Source organism: Muscardinus avellanarius (assembly GCF_963383645.1).
Source record: "Muscardinus avellanarius genome assembly, chromosome: 19".
Taxonomy (NCBI): Eukaryota; Metazoa; Chordata; class Mammalia; order Rodentia; family Gliridae; genus Muscardinus; species Muscardinus avellanarius.
In genome coordinates this window covers 30,183,019-30,208,721 of record NC_137805.1, presented here as the reverse complement: position 1 = coordinate 30,208,721, position 25,703 = coordinate 30,183,019, and the positions used below count along the sequence as shown (strand labels likewise).

General features: G+C 47.2%; 1 protein-coding gene across 1 annotated transcript; it reads right to left on the bottom strand.

Moving 5' to 3' along the window:
- Positions 1-340: 340 nt before the first annotated feature.
- On the bottom strand, positions 341-25,341 carry ADNP (activity dependent neuroprotector homeobox; the record flags this gene model as incomplete). Its single annotated transcript, XM_080716866.1, has 5 exons — positions 25,152-25,341; positions 24,138-24,196; positions 6,913-7,025; positions 5,196-5,288; positions 341-3,433 (listed from the first exon to the last, which is right to left on the bottom strand). The coding sequence occupies exons 3-5, from the start codon at positions 7,018-7,020 to the stop codon at positions 341-343; spliced, it is 3,294 nt and encodes a 1,097-aa protein (XP_080572992.1). The 5' UTR covers positions 7,021-7,025; positions 24,138-24,196; positions 25,152-25,341.
- Between the last annotated feature and the right edge of the window lie 362 nt (positions 25,342-25,703).

Here is a 25,703-nt window from a genome sequence, read left to right as displayed (position 1 = left end):
CTATTCAGAATGAATACATGAAAAAGAACTGAGTTTTGCAGGCCGCCGCCCTCAAGCCTGGCAGCTGTCGCCCGCCGCCGCGGTGCGATGTGGGGTGATGCGGGGCGGCCTCCTCGGGCCTCAGGGCAGGCCGCGGGACTCTCCTTGCGTGTCCGTGAGCCCCAGCTCGCTGGCTCTTCACATTCAGCGACCGTGTCTGTCAAGAGAAGGCTCTGAAGCAAGGTCTGTCAAACATTGTGTCCTCGACTTAGAAATGAGCACAGGGACGGCAGGGCCAGGGCCCCAGTCTGCTGACCGGCCCTCCACTAGGGCCGCGTGGGCGGGTGCCGCGGCCAGGCGCTCAGGCCTGCTGGCTGCTCAGCTTGACTCCGGCCAAGCCGCTGTGCATGGGCTCCGCCACCCCGTCAGTCAGGTTGTCAAAGTGCTCCCCGTCCTCGCTGTCGAGGGTGCTGTTCTGCCACTCGATGCGGGGGCTGGCCAAGCACTCATCATTCTCAGGCGCGTCTTTCCACTGCGACTGGTCCTTGGACCAGAACCCTCCCACTTTCCCACAGGAGCCGCTCTCCCACTGGGGCCGCTCCCGGTCCCCTCGCGCGGCGGCCGCCTGGCCACCCTTCGCAGCCTCACTCTGGGAAGACTCGTCGGGCCAGGCTCCCGGCTTCATCCCACACGCGGTATCCGCGGTATCCTCGAAGTCCGACTCCTGCTGGGAGCCAGGCCCGCTCTCGGACGGCGACGCGCCCTCTTTCCATCCCACGACGTCCTCTTGGTCGACCTCGCTGTCAGAAGCATCCTGCATTAGTTTGGTTGGCTCCTCAGTCAAATGGAGAGTTTCATACTTTGAGCCATCTTCCTCTTTTTGGTCTAGCTTCTCCTCAGGTTCTAAAGCTTCCTCGGGGATCATCTTCGGCACACGTTCCTCCGGGTTATCGTTAGGGATTTTAGGCTCAACTTCAAAGACAGGGTCGAAAGGGCTACCACTCCTATTGGACCCTTCTTCCAGATTCCCAAAGCTATCGGAGGAGCTGTCGTCTTCCTTCCCGACGCCGAGCTTCTTGTCCACGGTCTTACTGGCATTGACTCTGGAATCCTTCTCGTCATGATTCTCAAACAGCCACTCAGCATCAAAATCCATCTCATGTTTGACTTTGTTCAATTCCTTCATGTTGAAGCCAAGCAACACACCGGGCTTGTACTTTTCGCAGTCACGGACACACTTCTTCCTCTTGTTACTGAAATGGGAAGCAATGTCGCTCTTCCACAGCCACAGGCTGGCCGCCAACTTCTCGATCTCCCTCCTGGTGGGATAGGGCTGCTTGTTGAAATACTTGGTGAGGAAGCTCTTTCTGGCTTCGTAGGAATCATCCTCATGACCCTTGGGGTCTAAAGCTAAAACCACGGGCTCCTCAGGCTTCTCTTCAAAGAAGGCCGGAGGAGAGTCACCGTCGTCATCCAGCTTCCGTTTCTTCAGCAAGGGGAACTCCATTTGCTCGTAGGTGCGCTTCACAGGTGCCAGGCCTGGAGACTGGTTGAGCCGGGAGGGGGCGTTCGTCTTGTCCTGGCCGTTCTGGGTCTTCCCCACACCCCGGCAGTGAACGAGATGCAGGGTGATGGTCGAGGCGGTCATGTTGCTGGTGTACACGCCAAGGCAGTGGATGCATTTGTACGTGAGCTTTTTCTCGACGGGATGAACCGTCTGAATTACCTGGTGCCGCTCTCGTAAGTGATGGGCAAGTGCGTCAGATATAGGTCCTTTTAGGATTGAAAAGCAAAGAGGGCAAAGGGTTTTGCCAACATCTTTTTTATAGGGCACTGCAGCTTGAGGTGAGCTTTTAACAGGGACATCTGCCTTTTCCTGAACTTTTGGCTGTGGCTTTGGAGGAACCGGAGGGTTGTTTTGGGCATGGTAGGCAACAGATTCGGCTGGGGCATCCCTCAGGTTGTACGTGGTCACCAGGAGGTGGATGTTGGTGTGACTGCCCTGCTGCAACGTCAAATCAAAACTTAAAGTAGAATCTGTTTTAGGCCCCATCTCTTCGTCGATGTGAACCATCCGCATGTGTGCGGCCATCTTCTCCACGTCATTGAAAGTCGAGCGGCAGTATGGACAAGACAGGCCGTGAATCAGCATGTGGTTAAGCAAGGTATCTGTGGGCAAATATCGATTACAATAGAGGCATTTGCTAGTAAAATTGTGTATTTTCATGATGTAGTTGGCTACTGCTGGGACTTTCTCAGCTTTATGTTCTTTTTCGAAGTGCACACTATAGACATTTTCAGGAAAAAGCTCGTTGCAGATGGTACATATTTTCCACTTTTGAGTTGCAGAAGTGTTGACTGGTGGAGGGCCCGTGGCAGCTGCTGTAGGTTTGGAACTGGACTGACCCAATGCTCTGGAGGCCTGGGACTGAGAAAGGGAAGGGGACTTTAACTGGCCTGACGAAAGAGAAGAGGCATTAGCGGCCTGCAGGGAGAACCTTGCTGGCGCCGGGGCCCTCTGCTCTGCCCCAAGCCCGTAAGACCTTCCGTTCCCACCCGGGAGCAGCTGCTTCACAGACGGAGACTGCGGAGGGAGGGAGACGGGGGCGTGGCCGCCCAAGCCCAGCCGCATGGGCTGGCCGACGCCGTAGCCCTGGCCTGCAGCCTTGACCCCGTAGTTATTCTGCTGCAGGTGAGCACTGGACATCATGCTGACTCCCGTGGGGTTTAAGTTCGGCTTTGGTATGGACAGTCGATTCACCATCTGCGGTGACGGTAAGGACCGGACGTTTCCAGAGGCAAGGGAACCAATTCTAGGAGGCAGTCCCATGCCCTTTTTGTCTTGAGGTTTGGGGGCAATGAGCATCAGGGGCTTGGCCCGGGGAACCACCACGTTTGTGTGTCCGATCATGGCAGTGACTTGGTAGCCTATGCGCTCGTGGTCCTCGATGACGTGCTGCACCAGGGCCTCATAGGACTTTGGCATGAAGAGGCATCGCTTGCAGTGGATGCTGCAGTCCTCCGGGGGCACCGCCCCGTTGAGCGACTTCTCCCCCGCCCTGGCGATGTAAGGCGCTGCCACGTGCTGGAAATGTTCCCGGTAAATGTGCTTCCTCACGATCTCGTAGAGAGGGTCTCGGTAAGTGCACTTCTTACAGTAATAAACGGCTTGCTCTACACTGTCAGCCTGCCTCGGTTTAAGGCCATCATTTTTGTTTTTATCTTTGAAAGTGCTGAGGCTGCTACTTGGGGCACTGGCGTTTGGAGCATGAAAAATTTTAATGTGTGTTTCCAAGGTCTTTTTGTCGGCATTGAAAGTACAGTAGGGGCAGTTAAGGAGAATTCTATTTTCAAAGTCTTCACTATGGACATTCCGGAAATGACTTTTGTAGGCAGAGAAGAATTTTGAGGAAAATGGACAAGCACTGCAGCAAAAAGGTTTCGTCCGATAGTCCTAAAGAAAACAAAATCAAAACTATAATCAGAATCCCACTCCAGGTACGCAGCAACAGACTCTACCTCTACTGTGCTATTTTTAAGAATGAGAACTCTAACGCACTGACTTCAGTATTTTTCGCTCTTTCAGAACAGATTTATGAGAAACTCAAATGAAAACGCTGATTTCAAAGCTTTTATGACTCCCACCAAAAATTTAAAACTCAACGGTAAGTTACTGCTTGATGTTTAGAAAAGACCAAAGATAACTGGGTTCAAGATAAACATTTTAGTTGGAAATAACAAGAAGGAATAAGAATAAACTGTGGAATCATCTTCATTTTGTCAATTAGGAAGCTAAGGACTTCAGATTTTTTTCTTCTTCTTCTTCTTTGTGGTATTGGGGATGAAACCCAGGGCATTCTATCTCTGAGCTACATCCCCAGTCCTATTTCTTATTCTTTATTTAGAAACAGGGTCTCACTGAGTTGCAGAGGGCCTTCACTAAATAGTAGCTGAGGTTGTCTGCAAACCACGATCCTCCTGTCTCAGCCTCCCAAATGCTGGGATTACAAGTGTGTACCACCATGCCCGGCTTGACTTTTTTCTTTTGTGGTACTGGGGACTGAACTCAGGAGCATTTTACTTGAGTGTCCCCCGAGTTCTATTTTATTGTTTATTCTGAAACAGGGTCTAACTTGTAGACGGCCTAAGTTGCCGAGGCTGGCTATGAAACTGTGATCCACCTGTCTCAGCCTCCCAAGTACTGGGATGACAGGTGTGCATTACTGTGACTGCTCACATTTATGATATAATGACATTCAGAGCCCAGGGTGTTCAGTGAGACTACATAATTATGAGATAAAGATACAGCATTTATCCTTTGCATCATACAAATTTTCTCATAAAAAACCTCAAATGTTCAAAGTATACTGTAGTACTCAGATTTCACGGCTGATCAAAACACTTAAATTTTGGAATTACGACTGTCCACACCGTGCAGGCAGTCCCTCGGATAGAGACAGAGAAGCACGTGTTTCGGGAGAGGTTTTTTCTACTTAGATATTTGCTTTGTTTTAGATAGTGGCTTGCACCACTAGTAAAATACTTTGCTTTTCCTCAAAGCTCAACACATACTAGGTGGCCATGAGGCTTTCTGAGTCATAGCTGACGGATGGTGTGCCACCGGGAAGCCCCCACACGCAGCCTGCTGATTGATGCCCCTTTCTAGGATACTAATAAGAAAGAACCACCTCGAATTCCGGGGTAGAACCTGAAAGAGCAGACTCACTGCTCAGTAAGTCCCAGCACACGAACAGACCAGTAGTGTGGGACCAGACCTTTCAGCTTGAATTGACAACCACTTCTCACTCTGGAAAAGGAGGCGCCACCGTGGCTTCCTCTAACACGGACGTCTATTGGCACTCGCAGGCACTGTTGACTGAACTGCTTTTAACAGCAATTTGAAAAAGGTAAGTATCTGTCATGCCACCCTAAAGTCACCTACTCTGTCTCCCCAGAGATGGAGCGCCATCAGCGGAGAGCCACAGTGACAGACAGACAGTGGGCCAAGAGCCAGCGTGCGTGGAGGCTCACCGCCACACAGGGCGGCAGAGCTTCTCAGCACATTCAGGTCTTAGTCCAGTGATTCAAAGTACTTCTTGTTTTGCCCTCCCACTTAGGAAAATGTAAGCCACACAATTCTGACACCTTCTGTCAATGAAAGGCTACAGCTGAACCTGGGCTGCAGCGAGGATGCCGGCGGGCTCTCCTGTGCTTACCTGGTTCTTTGTAAGTGAAGGGTCCCACAGTCCTACATCTTCCCATGTAGTGTTTTTCAAATAAAAGTCATTAGGTTCAAACTGCTTAAAATCCTAGAAAACAGTGAAAGGAGTTTACAAGAACAGTGACATCAACGTTCTCCTGACTTTACACGTAAACCCTCCTCTCAACCACAGCCGGGGAGAGGCGCGGAAACGCCAGCCCCACAGGACCTAGACCAGTGACAAGGCTCTTGGGCGCCCCGACAAGGTGCACGGCTTTAACCATTTATATCTGCCACTGCCCTAATGGTCAGCTAGGTTTCCAAAGAAACGGAAGTTCTGATTGAGCATATAAAATCCCAGCTGCAGGCTGGAGCCCTCAGTCCCAGTGCTGGGTGGACTGTAAGGAAGCAGGGCTTGCTGACAGTCTCACAGGCTGATCATATTCTGGTTCTGTGAAGAAGAAGAAAAGGGATATTCTGGGGGGAAGGATCAGGAAGGATCAGGAAGAAACTCTGGACTTTTAAACCCAAAAAGGAGGAAAGAAAAGTGCTACTGAAAGACAATAAGAAAGTGATGTCAAGTTTATACTCTTGTGCAAAAACTGCAGGACTCCATTTCCCTTCCAACTCGGCAACTAAAAGTCAGGGTAAAATTCCCCTCGCTTCTAAGTGGTTCAGTTTCAGGTAGAAAACCAAGCACATGCCAACTCCAGGCTGTGTGACGATGTGGGAATGGGGGAGCCGTTATGCAGGAAAGAGCAGGTTCTTCACAGCTCGCTACCTGTTTCTGTGAGGACGACCCACAGAGTGCAGCGCACACTCTTCCCTCTGGGCAGACCTACCTGAACTTGGGGGGTCGGAGAGGGGCTGCTTCCACACTGGGGACAGCCCCACTAGAGACGCCCACTCGTGAGAAGCTCCAGCCTCCATGGTACACCCCTGGAGTATGCTTAGTGGGACTCAGGAAAGACAACTGTTCCATGAGTGAATTGCTTTTTACTTCCAATTCCATTCAAACATGTTCTGAGCACCTGTTACGTGGCAAGCACTGAGCAGGTGCTGGGATAAATGGACGACCGGGGTAGCTCTGGTCCCTGGCCAGCGGGAACCTAGAGGTTAGTGGGGAAAACAGCTTTAGCCATTTCTTTTCCGTCAGAGGCTCTGACTAGCCATAAGATTTGGAGCAATGAGACCTGGGAAAGGAGGAGACCACTGCGCTGGGCTACCACGGGGTGTTATGCAGCTCAGAGTAAAAAGGCTAGAAAAACAGTCTGTAAAGTCAAACTGTTAAGGGGAAGACAACAGTCTGATGGTCAACAGGGCCAACAAGTGCTCAAATACTAAGGAAAGAGACGACAAGCACCCACACACCATGCTTGACAGCCCACGTCACCAGCACACCCAGGCCTATCAGAGCAAGAGCAGCCGAGCCCCGCCCTTCCTCACGGAGCCCGCTCCCCTCACACTGAGCTGGAGACGAGCCCCACCCACACGGTGAAAGGACTGAGCCTACGGTTGGTTTAGAGCACCCAGTGCGAGGCCTGGCGTGTGCCAGTCCTCCCACTCCAGGATGTTAAGATAGAAGCCCATCTTAAGGAGAGGGACAAGCTGCGGTGAGAGCTTTGGCAAAGCTAATGCTGGATGCTGGGGTTAGACTGAGCACACACCTACCAGTCGGCAGCCCTGACCACGGACACAGCCACGTTAAAGTTAGAAAACAGCATGCTACTTACTTCTATATGTTCTTTACAGTATTCCAACCCAATGTCACTAAGTATTTTTTTCACAGTTTTCCGGGCTTTTCTTAAACTGCCAAGATTGTTGACAGGAAGTTGGAACATAGTTTCTATTGGAAAAAAAAATTTAAGTCAAAGTCAAAACATGTACAACTTGTAATATTTACTAATTCCACTGATGATAGGATCCCAAACCCTGGCTCCGTCTGACAAAAAGGAGAGTAGATATCCTATAGTACACGCTGAACTAGAGCAGGCAAAAATGAGCATTCTGTTACTTCCCCTTTGCTCCCTTCAACGCAGGGGCCAGCCATGCTGCCCGGGTGGCCTAGAACTCATGATGGTCCTGCCTGAGCCTCCGAGGCAGCTGTGGGTACAGGTGTGCGCCACCCCACACCTGACTTATCTTTCTTATTTGTTAACAGGACATTTTTTGTTATAAATTGAATTCTGACTCTAATCTGGGACAATTCTGATTAGGCCTTAAAAACCCTTTGAGTGATGAACTTAAAGTCAAGAATTAGGGAAATAATACCAACCAATTGTTTTTAAATCAAGTGTGAGTGCTTTTCTCCTTGTGATGTTGAACCTCTGAAAACAGAAAAGAGCCCAGCATTTCAGAACCACTCGCACACAATTCTGAGAGCGGGAAGCTCCTGCTGTCTGGGGCGCCTGTCCTGCTCAGTACTCTGGTGTTCTAAGGAAGCAGTTCCTTCATGGTTTCTGAACATCCCCAAACTAAAGACGCCACAGGCTGTGCCGTGCTCCTCGGTGGCAGCATCCTGGGCAGGGCACCCACTGCGGCCACAGGATGAACCCCGCTGGGGGCAGGCACCCCACACCTGGGCAGACGGCGAACGCCAGAGCTTTAGGGCATCCCTTTGAAAAAACGAAAAGCCCGTGTGTGTGTGTGTGTGTGCGTGCATGTGTGTGTAAGGGAAGTGAGCACTGTTGAACTGTCCTACCAAACCGGAGATGCAGACCCACTTTCCCAAGTCCCTTGAAAACAAAGGCTTGTGTTTAATAGGAAAATAAAGTTAGTAAAATTTGGGTAGTTGAGAATTGGTATGACTTCCAACGCAACCATAATGCTTCCCTGAAGTATGTTAAGAATTTGCCATCAACTTAATAATACAAATCCAAACCAATTTTGCAGAATACAGTAGCTGGAAGACCAACGCCAGCCCAAAACAACCAGAGCACCAGGAATTAAAGTTTAATCTATGCGAAGCTGACCATCTAAATCAATAAAACAAAGGCTGCTCCTCTCTAACACCACCACCACTTGTAAAAACTCCAAGTCGACTAATCCAAATGTAATCGCATGCTGCTTCATTATCACTCCAACCCAAAATCCAGCATTAACCATGAAACAAGGGGAAAGAGTGAAGCGTCCCCAAACACACAGGAACCCCCAAAGCGACACACCTCGGCACCGCCAGTACTTAGAAGTCTCCAAGTAGCCCGCACGCAGTACGACGCGTGACTGGGTTGACAGGAGAGAAGCCTCCGCCGGGACCCTAAGCCTCTCCACGCTCCAGTGCTGCTCGCAGGCAGCCGTGGCCACGGTCTCCTGCCCTCCCACCACCAGTGTCCGGACAGAAGCAAAGAAAGCCCCTCCAAAGACGGCCCTTGCTGCGCACCGCTGCCCAGAATGGCACCACGCTAGGTACTTGTTTATGCCTACCACATGCTGACAATTCCTAAAAGTCTTCTCCAAATTTTGCCAATGCCAGAATTATTACGTGATATAAAAAATCACTCAGTTGGCTTCAGGGCTCACCAATATCATTCATTTGATTGTGTGTGTGTGTGTGTGTGTGTGTGTGTGTGTGTGTACACGTACTCTTAGGGAATTAAACCTAGAGGCATTCTACTTATTTTCATTTATTTATTTTTTGCGGGTCTATGGATGGAACTCGGGGGCATTCGACCTCTGAGCCCCAATTTTATTCTTTATTTTGAAACAGGGTCTCACTAAGTTGTGGAGGGACTCTCTAAGTAGCTGAGGCGGTCCACGAACCGTGATCCTCGGTCTCAGCCAAACGACTGCTGGGATTACAAGCGTGCGCCACGGCGCCCTGCTGGCATTCTACTTCTCAACTACATACATGCCCAGCCCTCTATCTGAGACAGGGTCTCACTAAGTAAGGTACTGCATGTTGGCCCTGAACCCGTGATCCTCCCATTTCAGCCTCGCAACCACCACGCCCAGCTCTAGCGATTCTAGTTTAAAACTTTTACAAATTACGCAACCTTAAAAGCCCCTTTGAATTAGAGACCAAACCAAAGCCCTTAAGGGGCTGACAGGTGGGGACAGAAGAGAACAAACTATCTCTGCTGAAGATCAAGGGCTTTTTTTTCGGGGGGGGGGGGGGGGAGAGATTGAACTCAGGAACACGGTACTTCCAAGCAACACCTCCGGTCCTTTATTCTGTATTTTGAAACAAGGTCTCACTACTTTGCTGAGGCTGGCCTTGAATTTGAAACCCTCCTTTCTCAGCCTCCCAAGTACTGGGAGGTCAGGTGTGTGCCACCACGCCCCGCCTCCTTGCTCACTTTTGAAGATCATTAGGATTAGAGAAGAAAATGCCTCACATTACAATCATGCCAGGCATTCTTCCAGAGATGGGCTTAGGCAGCAATGCAGAGAAGAGGCCTGCTGCCCTCCCAAAGGCCCTGGCACACAGCCCTCTCTTGGTTAGCAGGAGGGCTACTTTCACCAGGTCAGCATCAGCATTCCAGTCCCAACCCCAAGGTGAGTTTAAGGAAGACTGTATCTGAACGCACTGTGCTCACCCACCATTCTGGAGCGCCACGTGCTGGGCGCGGGGCTCGCAGGGCCAGCGCTCGCGGTCCCTCAGCACTGCGCTGCTACTGGACTCGGAGCTGGAGTCGGACTGTCCTGCTGGCGGCCCAGCTTCCCCTGGGAGCAGCCCTCCCGAGGCCCGCCTCCAGAGTGCTTCAGCAGAGCTGGATGTCCACTCCAGCGTGCTGCTGACAGTGGCGCTGAGGAGGAGAGCAGGGCAACTCCGAGGAGAGCGAGGGGAGAGGCGGCCCGGGGTGTCTCCACGCCTGCTCATTAGTGCTAATCCAGCACGCCAGTAAACTAACTGAATAGTGTCCAACTTGCTATCAACTGCACGCGTTAACTCTTTTTATTTATTTATGGCACTGGGGACTGAACTCAGGGCACTCTATCCTGCAGCTAGACCCTCAGCTCTATTTTGTACTGGGATTATAGGCATGCACCACCGCACCTAGCTAACTCTTTTTTCTTTCCTTTTGTGGTACTGGGGATTGAACCCAGGGATGTTCTACCTCTGAGGTACATCTCTAGTCCTATTTATATTTTATTTTGAAACAGGGTCTCACTAAGTTGCTGAGGCTGGTCTTGAACCTGTGATCATCCTGTCTCACCTTCCAAATATTGGGATGATAGTTGTGTGCCACCATGCCTGGCTGCTAACTCTGCGCGCACGCACATGTGTGTAGGGGCCGGGTACTGGGGATTGAGCCCAGGAGCATTCTACTTCTGGGCTGTATTATTATTATTATTATTATTTTTGCAGGTCTGGGGATGGAACCTAGGGCATTTAACCTCCGAGCTACACCCCTGCCCTATTTTTTAATTCTTTACACGCCCGGCTCTGTATTTTTATTTTGAAGCAGGGCCTCACTGTGTTGCTGAGAGCCTCACTACTGTGGAGGCTGTCCTTGAATCTTCTCTCCTCCTCTCAGCCTCCCAAGTACTGGGATTCCAAATGTACAGCACCACGCCCAATTGGCTAACACTGCTTTGGGTACCAAGACCTGAACATACACCAGGGTGACACCTCATACATCATACTAAATGTAATTCTACAATTTTGACCAGAAAAGGCATCTCTAACCCTAAACTGAATGCTACACAAGTACGGTTATTTCCTTATGATAGCACCTAAATATGAGTTGCTTAGTCTAAACTAGTGGTTTGCAAACTACCATTTTTAATTCTTTTATGGTGCTGGGGATGGAAACTAGGGACTCATACATACCAGCCAAGCACTCTACTGACCTACACCCAAATGTGTTTTTTTTTTTTGGTAGTACTGGGGTTCCTGGAAGCCCTTCTACCTTGGGGCTACACTCCCAGACCTATTTTTACATTTTTATTTAGAAACAGGGTCTCACGCCAGCGTGGCTGGCTTCGAACCTGCGCAATCCTCCTGTCTCTGCCTCCCAAGCGCGGGGATTACAAGCGTGCACCACCTTGCTTGGCCCACTGTGTTTTTAAAGTAGTGAAAACCTTGTTCCCAAAGGAATCTTGGACGAAATATGTGCTAAAAGTGGAGATGGCCACATCGAAAGGGAGAAGGATAAACACCCTGGTCCCAACTATCTATCTCCTTGAAAGAGCTACCAGACAAATATCTGGTAAATTTATGCCAAAGTGGCAGTCTACTAAAATGTACTTTGGGCTGAATGTGCAATTCTGCTGGAGCAGAATTCAAATAGTTTTCTGAAAATCTCCAAATTAGTTGCAGGGAGTCCACAGTAAGGCTAGAGGATCAGAACACCACAAGTTTATACTGTAATGCCTGTGCTTTTAATGTTCTACATTAAAGCTGGAAAGAAAAAACCACCCCACACCGGCACTGGGGACCAAAGGCTGACCAGGCCGCCACCACTAAGGAAGAAAAATGGCAGCTGTATTTTCTAAGTCAGTTGAAAACTTGGAAGACTCAATATTGGAACAGTTTTGATTTTTTAAAAATCAGCAACCCACATTAATATATAAGAAATTCATACCCTTGGTATTTAATTCAAAGTACACCCATTGGTGCTGATGCTAGCTAGGCTTTTCATAAAGGTCTTCTATAGGCTCGAGTCAGATTTCTGAAGTTTCTTTAAGCCAATGGGCCAAGAAGTCTGTAAAGGTGGCAAGTTTGTAGGGAGCACTTTAAGAAGACTCCATGAACAGAAACCAAAGCATCAGCTCCTCTGCTGCTGTCTACTGCAGCACCACGGGCCACCGAGTCAGAGAAATGCTTTAGTATCTAAAGCCCTCGCCTTCCATGCCTGCTCTAGGACCTGCATCTGAAGTGGTGAATGCCGCTACATTTAAATCAAACCAGTTGTAAAAAGGTGTAGATACTTGTGTTTTCACACACGAACCCTATACAGCCTTGCTGGAACGACCTCCAAGCGCTGGCCACATGCAAAGCCCACCTCTGGTCAGGATCGCCTGCTCACACTTTTCTCAAACACCAGAGCCCCGAGCAGAAGCAGCTCTTCTCCCTATGCCTGAGATGGCAAAGGCCTTTAGGATGCCAGAGCTCTTTGCAGACAGGCAGCTAGTGTCTCCCCCCAAAGGCCACACCCCAAATACTACAGAATGGCCAGCTACCCGACTACGAGGGGCAGAAAATCATTTTAGATGAGCAGATAGAACTATGTATCAACACAGAGGAAAGAAAGTAAAATTCAGTCCCCTCATTCCTTAAGCTTAGTGGAAAAGGTGTAAGAGTGTAGAGGCTAAAAGGGGGATTTTTTTTTTTTTTTGGAAAGCTAGGACTGCAAAGAGAACCAACTTTGCAAATGATGGCACACTTGTTTTGAAAGTTAAATATAAATAGTGAACATCAATGATATCGCTAAGATATTCCTATTAGGAAACATTTTTGGGGGGGTTTACCGAGGATTGAACCCAGGGGCATTCTACCTCTGAGCTACACCCCCAGCCCTATTTTTATTATTTATTTGTGGGTCTGGAACCTAGGGGCATTCGACCTCTGAGCCACACCGTCTGCCCTATTTTTTTATTCTTTATTTTGAAACAGGGCCTCACTAAGTAGCTGAGGCTGGCCGTGAACTGTGATCCTCTGGTTTCAGCCTCCTGAATGCTGGAATTACAAGTGTGCACCACCATGCCTTCTTTATTTTGCAGTACTGGGGATTGAACCCAGGGGCATCCTACCTCCGAGTGACCTTTTTAAATTTGTAATTCTTTAGTTTTGAAACAGGGTCTCACTGAGTTGCAAAGGGCTTCACCAAGTAGCTAAGGCTGTGAATGGCAATGCACCAGTCTCAGCCTCCCAAATGCTCCTGGGTTCCATCCCTAGTACCGCAAAAAAAGCAAAAACAATGTATAGCCCTGGACCTTCTACAAACAACCCTGTGTGTAGAGTTAGTTTCTCTTTGCCTGATGAAAGGCAAGCAGAAAACCATCCCAAATTTCACTCCACACGGGACAGCTGTTCCTAGGTTTGCTTTTCACAATGTTTTACTTTTACAGCCTGTGCATTCTCAGTTCAGCGTAGAAAGTCTAATTCAGCCTTGCAAAGTTCCCATCACATGCCAACTTCCAACTCTAAGGACACCCCCACGCTCAGCACGCCTCCCACTCCTTCTAGGACCTCACAGGCCACTTCCCGATGGACGGCCTCTGGCTTGTCAACCTCGCTCTGCCTGCAGAAACCGTCACTCCAGATGAGACCAACGAGGAGAGTCAACACTACCCTAATTCTGCTCATTATTTCTTTAAATTAATGTTCTTGAAAGCACGCACGCCGACTGATTAGAGTGACTTGATACAAACAACCACAATCAACTAAAATTTTTTTTGGTATCGGGGATCGAATCCAGGAGCATTCTATCCAGGCCTCACCCCTAGACCTTTTTATTTATTTTGCTAAGTTGCTGGGGCTAGACTTGATCCTACAATCCTCCCAAGGCCCAAATATATATATTTGGGTACTGGGGATGGAACCCAGGGGCATTCTACCTCTGAGCTACACCCCCAGCCCTATTTTTTAATTCTTTATTTGAAACAGGGCCTCACTAAGTAGCTGAGACTGTCCTCGAACCCTTGACCCTCTGGCCTCAGCTTCCCGAATGCTGGGATCACAAACACGCACCACTACGCCCAGCTTTACAAGCATGCTTATTAATTGGCACGTTAGAAGTTTTTGTAATAATGGGAGTTACACATTATTACATTATTATGTACACGTCTGCACACAAAATCTCATTCCCTAGTATTCTACTCTTCTATGATACTGGTCTCCTTCCTTAAAAACGTCTTAAATCCATAAAAAACCCCAAACCACTTTTTTGTGTTAGAGAAGGAACCCAGAATTCCACCTATGCTAAGTAATCACTCTACCATGGAGCCACGCCCACTCAATACTCTGTATTAAATTGAAAGAAACAATCCCCAGGCTTCTTTTCTCTGTTGTAGGGGCACAAGAATTCTACTAACAAAATAGAAAAACATTCAGTGGCAGCCTTAGGAACAGATCAGATTCGCTTTCCCTATCTCAACCCACTAACTGGGAAACAAGACCCTGTGCCCACGAAAAGCTGAGAACGAGCGCTCGGCAGCATCACTCACAGTTCTCCCCAAGCAGAAGCTTCACTCCCCAGCAGCTGATGGATGCCGCATGTCCACATAATGGAGACACAGCGATCCAGGCTTCAGCCTAGTGAGATCCTCCAGACAGGCTACGCGGTGAGCCCAGTCAGGCCACAGTGCACGATCCCATTCATACAGCACGCACAGAGCACAGGGGAGGGCCGCATGCCCGACACCCGCGTGGGGTATGAGCGCCATCTCACTTTGTTTCTGTGTGTGTGTGTGTGTGTGTGTGTGTGTGTGTGTGTGTGTGTGGTACTGGCCACTGACAAGCCAGCCTTGAACTCCATCTCAATAAAGCTGCCACCAAAACGAAAAGAAAAATATAGGCGAGGCAAAGAACATAACCTACGTTATTGTTCCTAAGGAAAGACAACACAACCAGGGATTGAACTCGAGCCTCACACACAAGGCAGGCAAGCACTCTCTCCACCACTGGGCTATGCTTTCAGCCCTGTTTTTCTTTTTCTTTTTGGCGGTACTAGGGATGAAACCCAAGTACCATGGGGCTTTTTTTTTTTTTTTTGCAGTACTACGGTGCACCTCCAAGCTACACCCTCAGCCCTATTTTTTACCCTTTATTTTGAAACAGGACCTCACTGAGTTGCGAAGGGCCTAAGAAGCTGAGGCTGTCCTCAAACCAAGATCCTCCTGTCTCAGCCTCCCAAATGCTGGGATTACAAATGTGTGCCACCACGCCCGGCTCTGTATTTCCTTTTAAAAGGGACAGAATCTAGCTTGGCGTGGTGTCACATGCTTGTAATTCCAGTGCTTGGGAGGCTGAGACAGGAGGCTCTCAGGTTTTCAGCCAGCCTCAGCAACCTCCTCAGGTCCTCTGCAACTTAGTGAGACCCTGTTCCAAAATAAAAAATGGCCCGGCGTGGTGGCACACACTTGTAAATCCTAGTACTTGGAAAGCTGAGATAGGAGGATCATGCAGGTTGGAACAGCCTCAGGTACTTAGTGAGGCTCTCAGCAACTTAGCGAAACCCTGTTTTCAAATAAAATATAAAGTAAGCCTGGAGTGTAGCCTGGAGGTAGAAAGCCCCTGGGTTCCTTCCCCAGTGTGTGTACACACACAAAGATGAAGGGAAAAAATCGAGCTAGAAGTGTATGTGGCTCAGAAGTAGTAGATTGCCCGAGTTCAATCCCCAGTACTGCAAAAACAAAAACAAAACCCTATACATTTCAGTGCTTACTCATGTAAGAGAATCACTATAGCTTGAACATTCCGTGAATTAACTTCAAAGAACTGTATTTTCCAGTAAGGCAGAAAAAGCCTCAAAAGGCTTAGTTAAGCACCTGAATTGTAACTAGTCTGAACTTTTTTGCACAGCACCGGGGATGAAACCCAGGGGCATTTTATCTCCAGGCTACACCCCCAACCCTATTTTTTATTCTTTATTTTTAAATAAGGTCTCATTAATTTGCAGAGGACCTCACTAAGTAGCTGAGGCTGGCCAAGAAATCCCAATCCTTCTGTTGCAGCTTCCCAAGTACTGAGATTACAAACATCACCACATGCACCACCATACCCAGCTTGGTATGCTTTTAATGAAATATATACTCAATGCAAAATATACTCTGGATTTCTAAGACTTAGAATGAAAACACTTCATATATGCTTTAAAAATTTTTCCTTTTTACAAGTAAAAAATGTAATTATCCAGGTGTGGTGGTGCACACTTGTAATCCCAGCATTTGGGAGGCTGAGACAAGAAGATCGAGGTTTGCGGACAGCCTCAGCTACTTAGTAGGCCCTTTGCAACTCAGTGAGACCCTGTTTCAAAATAAAGAATAAAAAATAGGGCTGGGGGTGTAGCTTGGAGGTAGAATATCCCTGGGTTCTGGGTAATAAAAATATTACCAAAATTAATTATACTTTTTCTGTGGTACTGGGGATGAACCCAGGGGCATTCTACCTCCGAGCTGTGCTCCCAACCCTAATTTTTAAAAAAATTCTTTATTTTGAAACAGGGTCTCACTTAGTTGCAAAGGGCCTCACTAAGTAGTAGCTGAGGCTGTTCACAAACTGCGATCCTCCTATTTCAGCCTCCCAAATGCTGGGACTGCAAATGTGTGCCACCATGCCCGGCTAATTACACATTTTACTTGTAAAAAAAAAAAAGTGACTTGGAGACATTACATCAAGTGTACGCTGTCAGTCCCAAAGGACAGCTCCTGTGCCTGGCTCTACTCACAAGTAGTATGTCAGAGTGGCCAGTTAAGAGAAAGTAGAATGGAGGACAGAAGGGCTGGGGGAGAGAGGAACGGAGACTTAAGTGCTTAAAAGTTCAATTTTGCAGGATAAAAACGTTCTTGAGATGGATGTAATGATGGTGGTATAACTTGGTACTACAGAACTGTCCATTTAAAATGGTAAAGTTGCTGGGATGGCGCACGCTGGGAGGCTGAGACAGGAGGATTGCAGGGGTTCGAAGCCAGCCTCAGCAACTTAGTGAGGCTCTCAGAAACTTAGTGAGACCCTGTTTCTAAATAAAGTATAAAGAGATCTAGGAGTATAGCTCAGAGGTAGAAAAGCCCCTGGGTTCCACCCTCAGTACCACACACACACACACACAAACAAAAGTGAAGTTGATTTTGATTATGTATACTTTATCAGTATTAAAACTTTTTTTTTTTAAACTGGAGATTTAACCCAGGGATAGATCTACTTCTAAGGTATACCCCCAGCCCTTTTTATTTTTTTAAAATTTAAAACAGGGTCTCAATAAGTTGCTGAGGCTGGCCTCAAACCTGTTATCCTCCTGTCTCAGCCTCCCAAGTACTGGGATCGCAGGTACCATGCCTGGCTCTAAAAATAACTTAAAAAACCGTGGCCCCTGGAAAATCAAAGGCAACAGCAATGATTACAACTTACACAGTAAGGTTTGCTGTCATTTTAACAGCATGGTACCTGGAACTCACAATCAGGGGCTTTTATCATTGACGGGTCCTTGCCAAAACTACGACTCCTGTGCATGTAAGATTCCCTGGAATCAGAGCAACAAGGCCCTGGGTGTACCACGGACTCTGAGGCCTTCACAGAAGTCCAGGCCGCTCTGGACACTGGTGAGCGAGCGAGCGGCTCCATGGTTGGCATATGAAGGTGATCTGAGTGATTCCCAAACCTTTAAGTCTTAAATCTTAGTAGAGAGCCGGGCATGGGGCGCACGCCTGTAATCCCCGCGCTTGGGAGGCAGAGCCAGGAGGATTGCGCAGGCTCGAACGAACCCAGCCTCGCTGGCTTAAGAGACCGTTTCCAAATAAAAAACTGTAAAGATAGGTCTGGGAGTGTAGCCCAAAGGTAGAAGGGTTTCCTGGAACCCCAGTACCACCAAAAAACAAAACACAAAAGCTTAGCAGAGTTTACTTTTGTGGCAAATCTGTTCCAGTTAAAAAAGCCAGGAATTGTGTGACGTGTCACTTTTGGCAATAAAGACCCTAACTCAGTGCCAGTGTCACAAAGAGCAGAACTGCCAAAGGGGAGAGGGCCGATTCCAGCTGATCACAACTGCGCTCCACCCCCCTCCAGCTGGTGCTGGTAACCAATGAACGGAGAGACAGCTGGTCCAATACACTGCCAGTATGGACATCCCCGTTACATTGTACTTACAAGGTTTAGTTTACTCATTTGTTTTTGCAGGTCTGGTGATGGAACCCAGGGGCATTTGACCTCCGAGCTACACCTTCAGCCCTGCTTTTTATTATTTAGAAACAGGGTCTCACCAAGTTGCAGAGGGCCTCACTAAGTAGCTGAGGCTGCCTGCGACTGTGATCCTCCGGTCTCAGCCTCCCGAGTGCTGGGGTGACAGGTGTGCACCGCGCCCGGCTTTTAGTTTACTTTAATGCTCATCACAGGTGACCTTACGGCTGATAAAGTATTCACATCTGTATATTACAGTCACAACCAATCATTTTCCAGCAGATTAATTTTTCAGCTCTCCACTGCTGAACAAGACAGAGCCCGTGAGCTATGCAGGACAAGGATGCCATCTTGTTACTTGAAACAAACCTGGAAAAGGACACTGCTTGTGGTTTTCACTGCCCTGCTGGATCTCTACACCTCTTACCAGTAGCTGGCGCAAAGCAGGCACTCAGTACATTCACACTGAGGAAGAGTCCTCCCTAGACAAGACTTAAAAAGCCGAGGCCCCAGTGAGAAGGGTGATGTCAGATGTGCCGCCAGCCACATGCCCGGAGGCTTCTGAAGGGAGCGCGCACTCTCAGTAGAGGGTGGAAGCAGGTGTGGAGCCGGGGCAGCTAAGTTAGGTTGAGAACCTGCCTATCACTGCTGCAGAAAGCTGGCAGTGCCAGCGGCGGGAACTCAAGTTATTCTAGAAACTAGACTCCTGCACAGTCAGAATGGCTGCTCTGTCCGGCTTCTGATAGCCAGTGACGAGGCTGGAAAGGCCAGCTGGGCAGAGAGGCCCTGTTGTGCAGCTAGAGTCTGCGGCCACCGAGTAAAGGATGCAGGCACTGAGGGGGAGAAAGGATGACTTTTTCCTGGTGGTGCTGGGATTGAACCCAGAAATGCTACATAAGCGCTTTTTACTTCTAAGCCAAATCCCTAGTCCAAATTAGTATAAGATTTTTTTTTTGGGGTGTGTGTGTGTGTGTGTGTGTGTGTGTGTGTGTGTGTGGTACTGAGGATGGAATCCACGGGCATTCTACCTCTGAGCTACATCCCAACCCTATGTTTAAGATACAGAGGGCCTCACCAAACAGCTGAGGCTGGCTGTGAACCCAGATCCCCCCGTCTCAGCCTCCCACATGCTGGGATTACAGCGTGCGCCACCACGCCGAGAAGTGTAAAATTGTAATGGTACCTCGAAAGGTTGACTCTGGTTGTGTTCAGAAGGTCCCATTAAGAAAGGAGTAGTTTAGCTAAGCAGGAGTAGGTAACAGAGCTGGCCTTCAGATATCCGCGGGAGCTACACCCATTCAGAGCTATGCTAGCGGAAAGGTCCATGGGACCCTCCCTGGCATAAGGTATTAAGATGCTGAGGCCATAATAGGAGTAACCTTAGAGCCTAAATAAAAATTGGTGTCCTCCAAGAAGACTCCTGTTTCTATAAACAAAAAAATTTACCTGATCTATGGAGACACAGCATAGAAAATATTTTTTCCTAGAAAACAAAGATGGCAAGACACAGTGACTGAGAGTCCGCCCTGAGCGTGTCTCAACTGTCCTCTGCCGCTTAAGAGCTTCGTGATCCAGAGCGTACTCAACCTCTGGGTCTACTGTCGAGCAGAGCCAGGACACTATCCTGCTGTTCAAATGTCAGGAAGAGTAAACGAGATGATGCACATTAATGCTTTAAGCAATTATCCTTATTACCTTAAACCAGAACAGATATTGAAATCAGCTCTCTGAAAGAGTTCACCTCAGAATACAGCCTTTTAAAAAGCTTGGCTATTATCACTGACAATCAGACGTGGTTGCCACAGCACCTGCTCCTACATACGTTACAGTGTGCGTTTGCTGCGCACTGTTCTCGCAGTGTGTGGAGTACATCCCTGGGAGCCATTCAACTGAGAGACCGCACATTCTTCAACAAGCTCATGGCACTCAAAATGCGCGTGCCCAAGAACATCTGCAAGTACCTCAAATAAACCCAACGACTGACTTATACAGAAACAAAATGGGATCTGGATCTTGCTTATTTATTTTTTGAAAATATGTGGGTCACTTCTTTTTTTAAGACTCTCAGACTAAAAACCTAGTGCCTACAACTGGGACTGCTGTTATGTTGCTACATATCCTACTGCTTTGAGCATTTAGGTTTTGAACAGGAACGCTAGCCATTACTGGAATCCTCCCATTGGAAGGGAACCTCTGGTTTCCAGGCCCCTCCTGAGGAAGTACAAGCTGTGCACTCAGGTGGGGGGACGGCGCCTGAGGGCCGAGGAGCAGGTGAGACCTGGCCCCTTAAGCCTTCCTCAGTTCAAGAGCTCACGTAGAATTTTAGCTCAAAGGGGATGGGAGATGTCCTCCCTGCTTCAAAAAGAAAAGCAGACTGGGCACTGGGCATAACCTACTGGTTTAGACTTAGAGTGAGATGGGGGCGTTTGCAATTCTCATTTTGAACGGGTGCTGCGGCAAGGCAGGACATAACCACCAAGACTCACTTCTGCATTCGGCTGCCTATCCAAACGCCACCAGCCTTCAGCCCCGCCGCCAGCCAAGTGGACAACCCAGCTCAAGAAGAGCGCGGAAAAGGGAGCTGACCCCTAAGTGGGCCTAAAATGACAGACAGGCAGAGCCATCATAGGAGCGCGCCACAGCCTGCATCTGGATGGCACGAGGCAAAAAGTTATCTCATTTCTCAAACAGCAAAATAACTTTTTCATGCTCTAACAAAACTACTGCTAAAATTTCTCCACAGTAATCGGAAATGTGTTTTTCTTACCATTTTTGAGTAACAGTAATTTACTTCAATCACATCATCAAGTTTTTCTATGCCACCTCCTGGGGTCAAGGCTTGACCGAAGGCAGCTTTTCAAAGCACTTCTGTGGGTTTTGCTGCGGGAGGGCTCAATCTTCACACGTCCCCTGTTGTTGTTATCTGTAAGTATAACTGACCTTGAACCGGGACCGGCACTCCCTGCATGAGGACCCGCTCAGGCTCGGCTCACCTCACACAAGAGCAAGAACCTTGTCAACTTAAAGTTCAACTCCAATTTAAAATGGTAATAAATCTGGCCATATTTCCAGTAGACAGAAGCTTCTTCAGCTACGCCAACTTTCAAGAGACCACTCCAAGGCTCTCAGTTAAGCCACCAGCTCCCACCAGAAGAGAGCTTTAGGCTTTCAAGGGAACTCAGGTTTCCATGGGCTTGTAGATGGCGCCTAGAGGGTTCAGAGAGAGCGAGCGAGAGGGCAGAAGCCAGCAATTATCTAAACTAAAATAATTGCTCAGAGGCAAGAATAAAACTACCCTAAACCAAGACCCTGGGAAATGCAATAGACTGTAAGCAAGATTTCTTTATAGGCCCTGATAACCTCAGTAACTTCAAACCCGGCATAGGCTACTTCAAGTAAATGTCACCTGCACAATTTACACCCATCCATCCTTCCTCAGACGGGCAGCTTTATTAACTGGAGAGTCCACTCGAGAGCCCTGAGAGTAAGCTGACATACCAGCACGAACGTCACTGTGCAACCACGAAGCATTCCTGAGTCCTCACTGGCCAGGAGGCTCACGCGCGTGCTGTGAAAGCCCCGTCCACACACAGGCCCAGCCGAGGGCCACTCCATCCCTGTGTGGTGGTGCAGCCATTCCCCTACCTGCCAAACAAGGACAGTCCTGAGAGAACTGAGAATGGTTTATAATGTGCTTGGAAAATAAAACAGGCAAGCCACCAGTATTATTTTATAATACTGTTAAGTCCAGCAATGGGACCTTAACAGCCGACGCTTATTAAAAGTCACAAGAGAAGTGACACAATAAATAACCCACAGCTCAGACTCAAATTACAAACCTACAACCCTGCTGGACAAAGTATTGGGATATGTAAACTAAAGTGGTATCCGTTCAGACCAGTCTTTCTTTTGTAAAACTACTAAGGTCTTTTATTTATTTTTTCATCTTATTTTCCAAACCCTTATTTCTAAAGCATTGCCCATATTTTTGACAGGTTCCAGGACTTACCTCAGCTCTCCTGGAACCAAAACAGAAATCAGTAGCACCAAGGAAACTTGGGAGAACCCCAGAGAACTCCAGGCAGAGGAATGTGAGTTCATACACTGTGATAAGGACCCAGAATTGAAATGGAAACTAAGAATTTTATTATGATCATAATGCACCAATAATAATTTTGTATTTTTACTGAAGAGAATTAAAAAAGTGTGCACCTAATCAAATTATTGCCTTACATAGGTGCCTCCCATTTTATCTGACTTCCTACGGAACACATATCCACCCCTCCCCACATATCAAGCTGTCATATACATTCCCAATATAACAAGCTGGAAGCTGGGCATGGCAGTGCATGCCTGTTATCCCTTTACTTGGGAGGCTGAGACAAGAGGTTTACAGATTGGAGGTCAGCCTAGGCAACTTGGTGAGGCTCTCTGCAACTTAGAGTCTGTTTCAAAATAAAGAATAAAATAGGACTGGGGTGAGCTCAGAACTAGAATACCCCTGGGTTCAATCTCCAGTACCACAAACAACAACAAATCAAGTTGGAAGACACAAGCATATCCTTCCAATGAAGCAAAGTATGGATTCTCGCTGGAGCTGAGCCTTAAACCGGCAGACGGCAAAGGGAGGTGGTGACGAGACCGACAGAAGGAGCACGGGGTAGAAAGAAGCACCCTCCCTGGTCTCTAATCACAGGAGGGCCAAGCACCCTTCCCTGGCCTCTAATTAAAGGGCAGGCGACAGAAAACCAGGAGGGCACCATGCCACACAGACCCAGCAAAACAGAATGGCTCATCTTAGAAAGTGTCTCAAGGATCAAATGTCAGTGTATAAACAAGAAACAGCCTTTACATTTGAATTATCAATTCAGTTAATTAGTGTGGGGCTTCGGCTTATACAAGGTTCAGACTTCAAAATTATCAGCATAAAAAATGTAACGGAGAGCAACACCCCCCCATACTGGGCAGTTCTTACCAAACTAGGGGAGGGAAAACTTTGTAAGTTTGTGTGTGATGCTAGGGCCATGTCAAGTTCTTGGAATCTAGCTATAATTAAGTTACTTTTGTAAGATACACTGTTTCTTCTAGTGTAGGTGCTTCTGAGGCCCACGTGATAGCTAAACTCACACTGCTATTTTACTTTCAGAGACCCAACAGCCTCTATGAAATTCCTTTTCAAGTCATCCGAAGCCCAGGTTAAATCAGTAGTTTATTGTGTAACAGTCACCGGCACCTTGGTGAAAACCACAAACTAGCTTCCAATGTTAAAATATAAAGATTTCAATATTTTTTCTTCGTATCATTCTTAAAATGTTTATTTAAGATTTAAACAAGTCAATTAAAAAAGTCTATCACCACTTATGCTATTTTATTATTTATTTACATATAAAAAGCCCCCTTAACTTCAAATTTTTTAAATGTCTTAAAAATAGTAATCCCTACTCTCTCCTTAATGGCAAAACAGCCCCGATTTCTTTATGGAATTATAATTTTCACAATTTGTACACAGCATGTATATATCAATAAAATATATACAATTAAATATACTGACTAGTCAACCAGCACATTCTGAATACTTTAATTTTCTAAATACTAATCATTTAATATTTAAAAAAATTCAGTTGTAAAAGCGGCAATAATTTCACATGTAGTATACCTTATATACTTAAATTTTAGTAATCAAATATAAATAATACGTGTATGCCTCCTACAATGAAAATCAAAAGCCATCTTCACTTGATAAAAGCCTCCTGGTTGGTTACTTGGAATTGACAGTGAAACTAAACAGTGCTGTGGAGTTTTATTTAATAGAAATAGCATCAAAACTTTTCCTGCGCCCGCTCAGGCTTAAGGAGAAGACATTTATGCAGAGCAAGTCCACAGGGGCATGCTCGAAACCCATGCCATCCACGCTTGGCAGGACCAGAGGTTTTTAGGGACTGATGCCCAACTGCCTGTATTTTCTATATAGGGGCTATAAGAACGCAAAATATTTGGTTAGTTTTAAAATACAGCAGCTTCTAACAGGCATGGAATTTAATGCAGGGTCAAGATAAAGGAGGAAATCTGACTTAAACCTCACAGAGCCCCACCTCTCCACTCTAGCCAACCGAAGCTGGTGCTTCGAGGAAGCCTTGGTTTACCTCTGTGAATTCCAGCCTTCAAGCCCCACCTTTTCACTTTTTTTGTGTGAGCGTGAAAACCAGGAAACCTCTCAAATTCTGTAGAACACATGCTTCCTAAGGCCCCACAAGTTTTCCTAAAAGGGGAAAATGGCTATTACCAATAAGGACAACAGTTAATACCACAGCTCATTTATAATTTGCTAAATCAAACCAAAGCACCTTCACAAACCTCATTCAAACACAGGTTCAAATAAGAAGATGTCTTCAAATTATTCATTTTAACAACTTAGGTAACTATATCAAACACCAAACACAGGTCAAAATTTGTTTAACAAAATACTAAGTATTTTAAAAGCACAAACAATACCATTTAAATTAAATATAGGACTGTATATTAACAAAAATTTGTAGAAGTCATATCTTTAAGTCTCTAGAGAAATATCTGAACCAAGGTGCCTCCTTTTCATTCACCAAGATGTTACTTGGTAGCAATTACCCAATGAAAAATTCACCTTTAAGTGCCAACTGGTTGACTATGTCTCAAAACACATCCACTGGGTTTCCCATCAAATTATCTTGGCATATGTACTTATGACACTTGTAACAATGTGTCAAAAGTATCATAAGTGTCAACAACCACAGTCAAGTCGTGGGTAGCAAGTACAAGTTCATGGGAAGGCATACTCAGGATTTCCCCCCCAGGGCTAAGGCTTGAACTCAGGGTCTTGCCAGGCTGGGTGAGCACTCCACCACTGAGCAACTTCTCCAGCCCGGCTCATCAGATAGTTAAAGCTTGGAAGCTTATCTCTTGAGACCGGTCATCAAAATAACAGTAACCGAGAACTTATACTTTATAAATGAGAGGGCAGAATGCAAATGCTTAAGATATTAAGTACTTAAACATTTTCTTTTATGCCATAATTCCGTTCATTAGGTGTTCAGAACCCACTACTGCGACCAGCTCTAACCGGTTCCTTGAGGAATTCGGCTAGGCTGAATTCCTGCCAGCCCTGGCCTTGGTGGTGACTAGGGAGGAGATCTCTGGCTTCCCTGCTGCTGCAGTTCCCACTCTCCAAAATGGATATACCCACCGGTGTGAATTGACAATGCAGTCCACAGAGCAAGGCAGGAAACGAAGTCCAGATCCTCAAAATGGCAGTACAGGGCATAACCACTAGGCCACCTATCAGTTCAGCACAAAAAGTACAACCCTGTGCATCATGGTGCAAAAGCTGGGGCCTAGGTTTCGCAATGTGCATCTCACACCTATGGAAATAACAAGAGGAGTAAAATCTATAGAAATCAACACACCCCAGAGTGGGTGCTCACTGGAGACGGTGTCAACACTTGCAAAGGCGGTTGGCCGCGGACGTGACGCGCGGCCATTACAAGCCCAAAGTTGGAAGGAAAAGGCATTTGACAATCAACTGTTGAGTTTGACAAGGAAGAACTCAACAAGGGCTTGACGTTCACCAACAAGGCTTTGCAAATCATGACACCCATCTAGCACGCTTATGAAGATTAACACCCCGCAGAAATCTGACATCCTTCGAGAGCAATTGTTTAACTCTCAAAGAGTTGGAAAGATTTTGACTCATCAGCATCGCCCCAAACCTGTTAG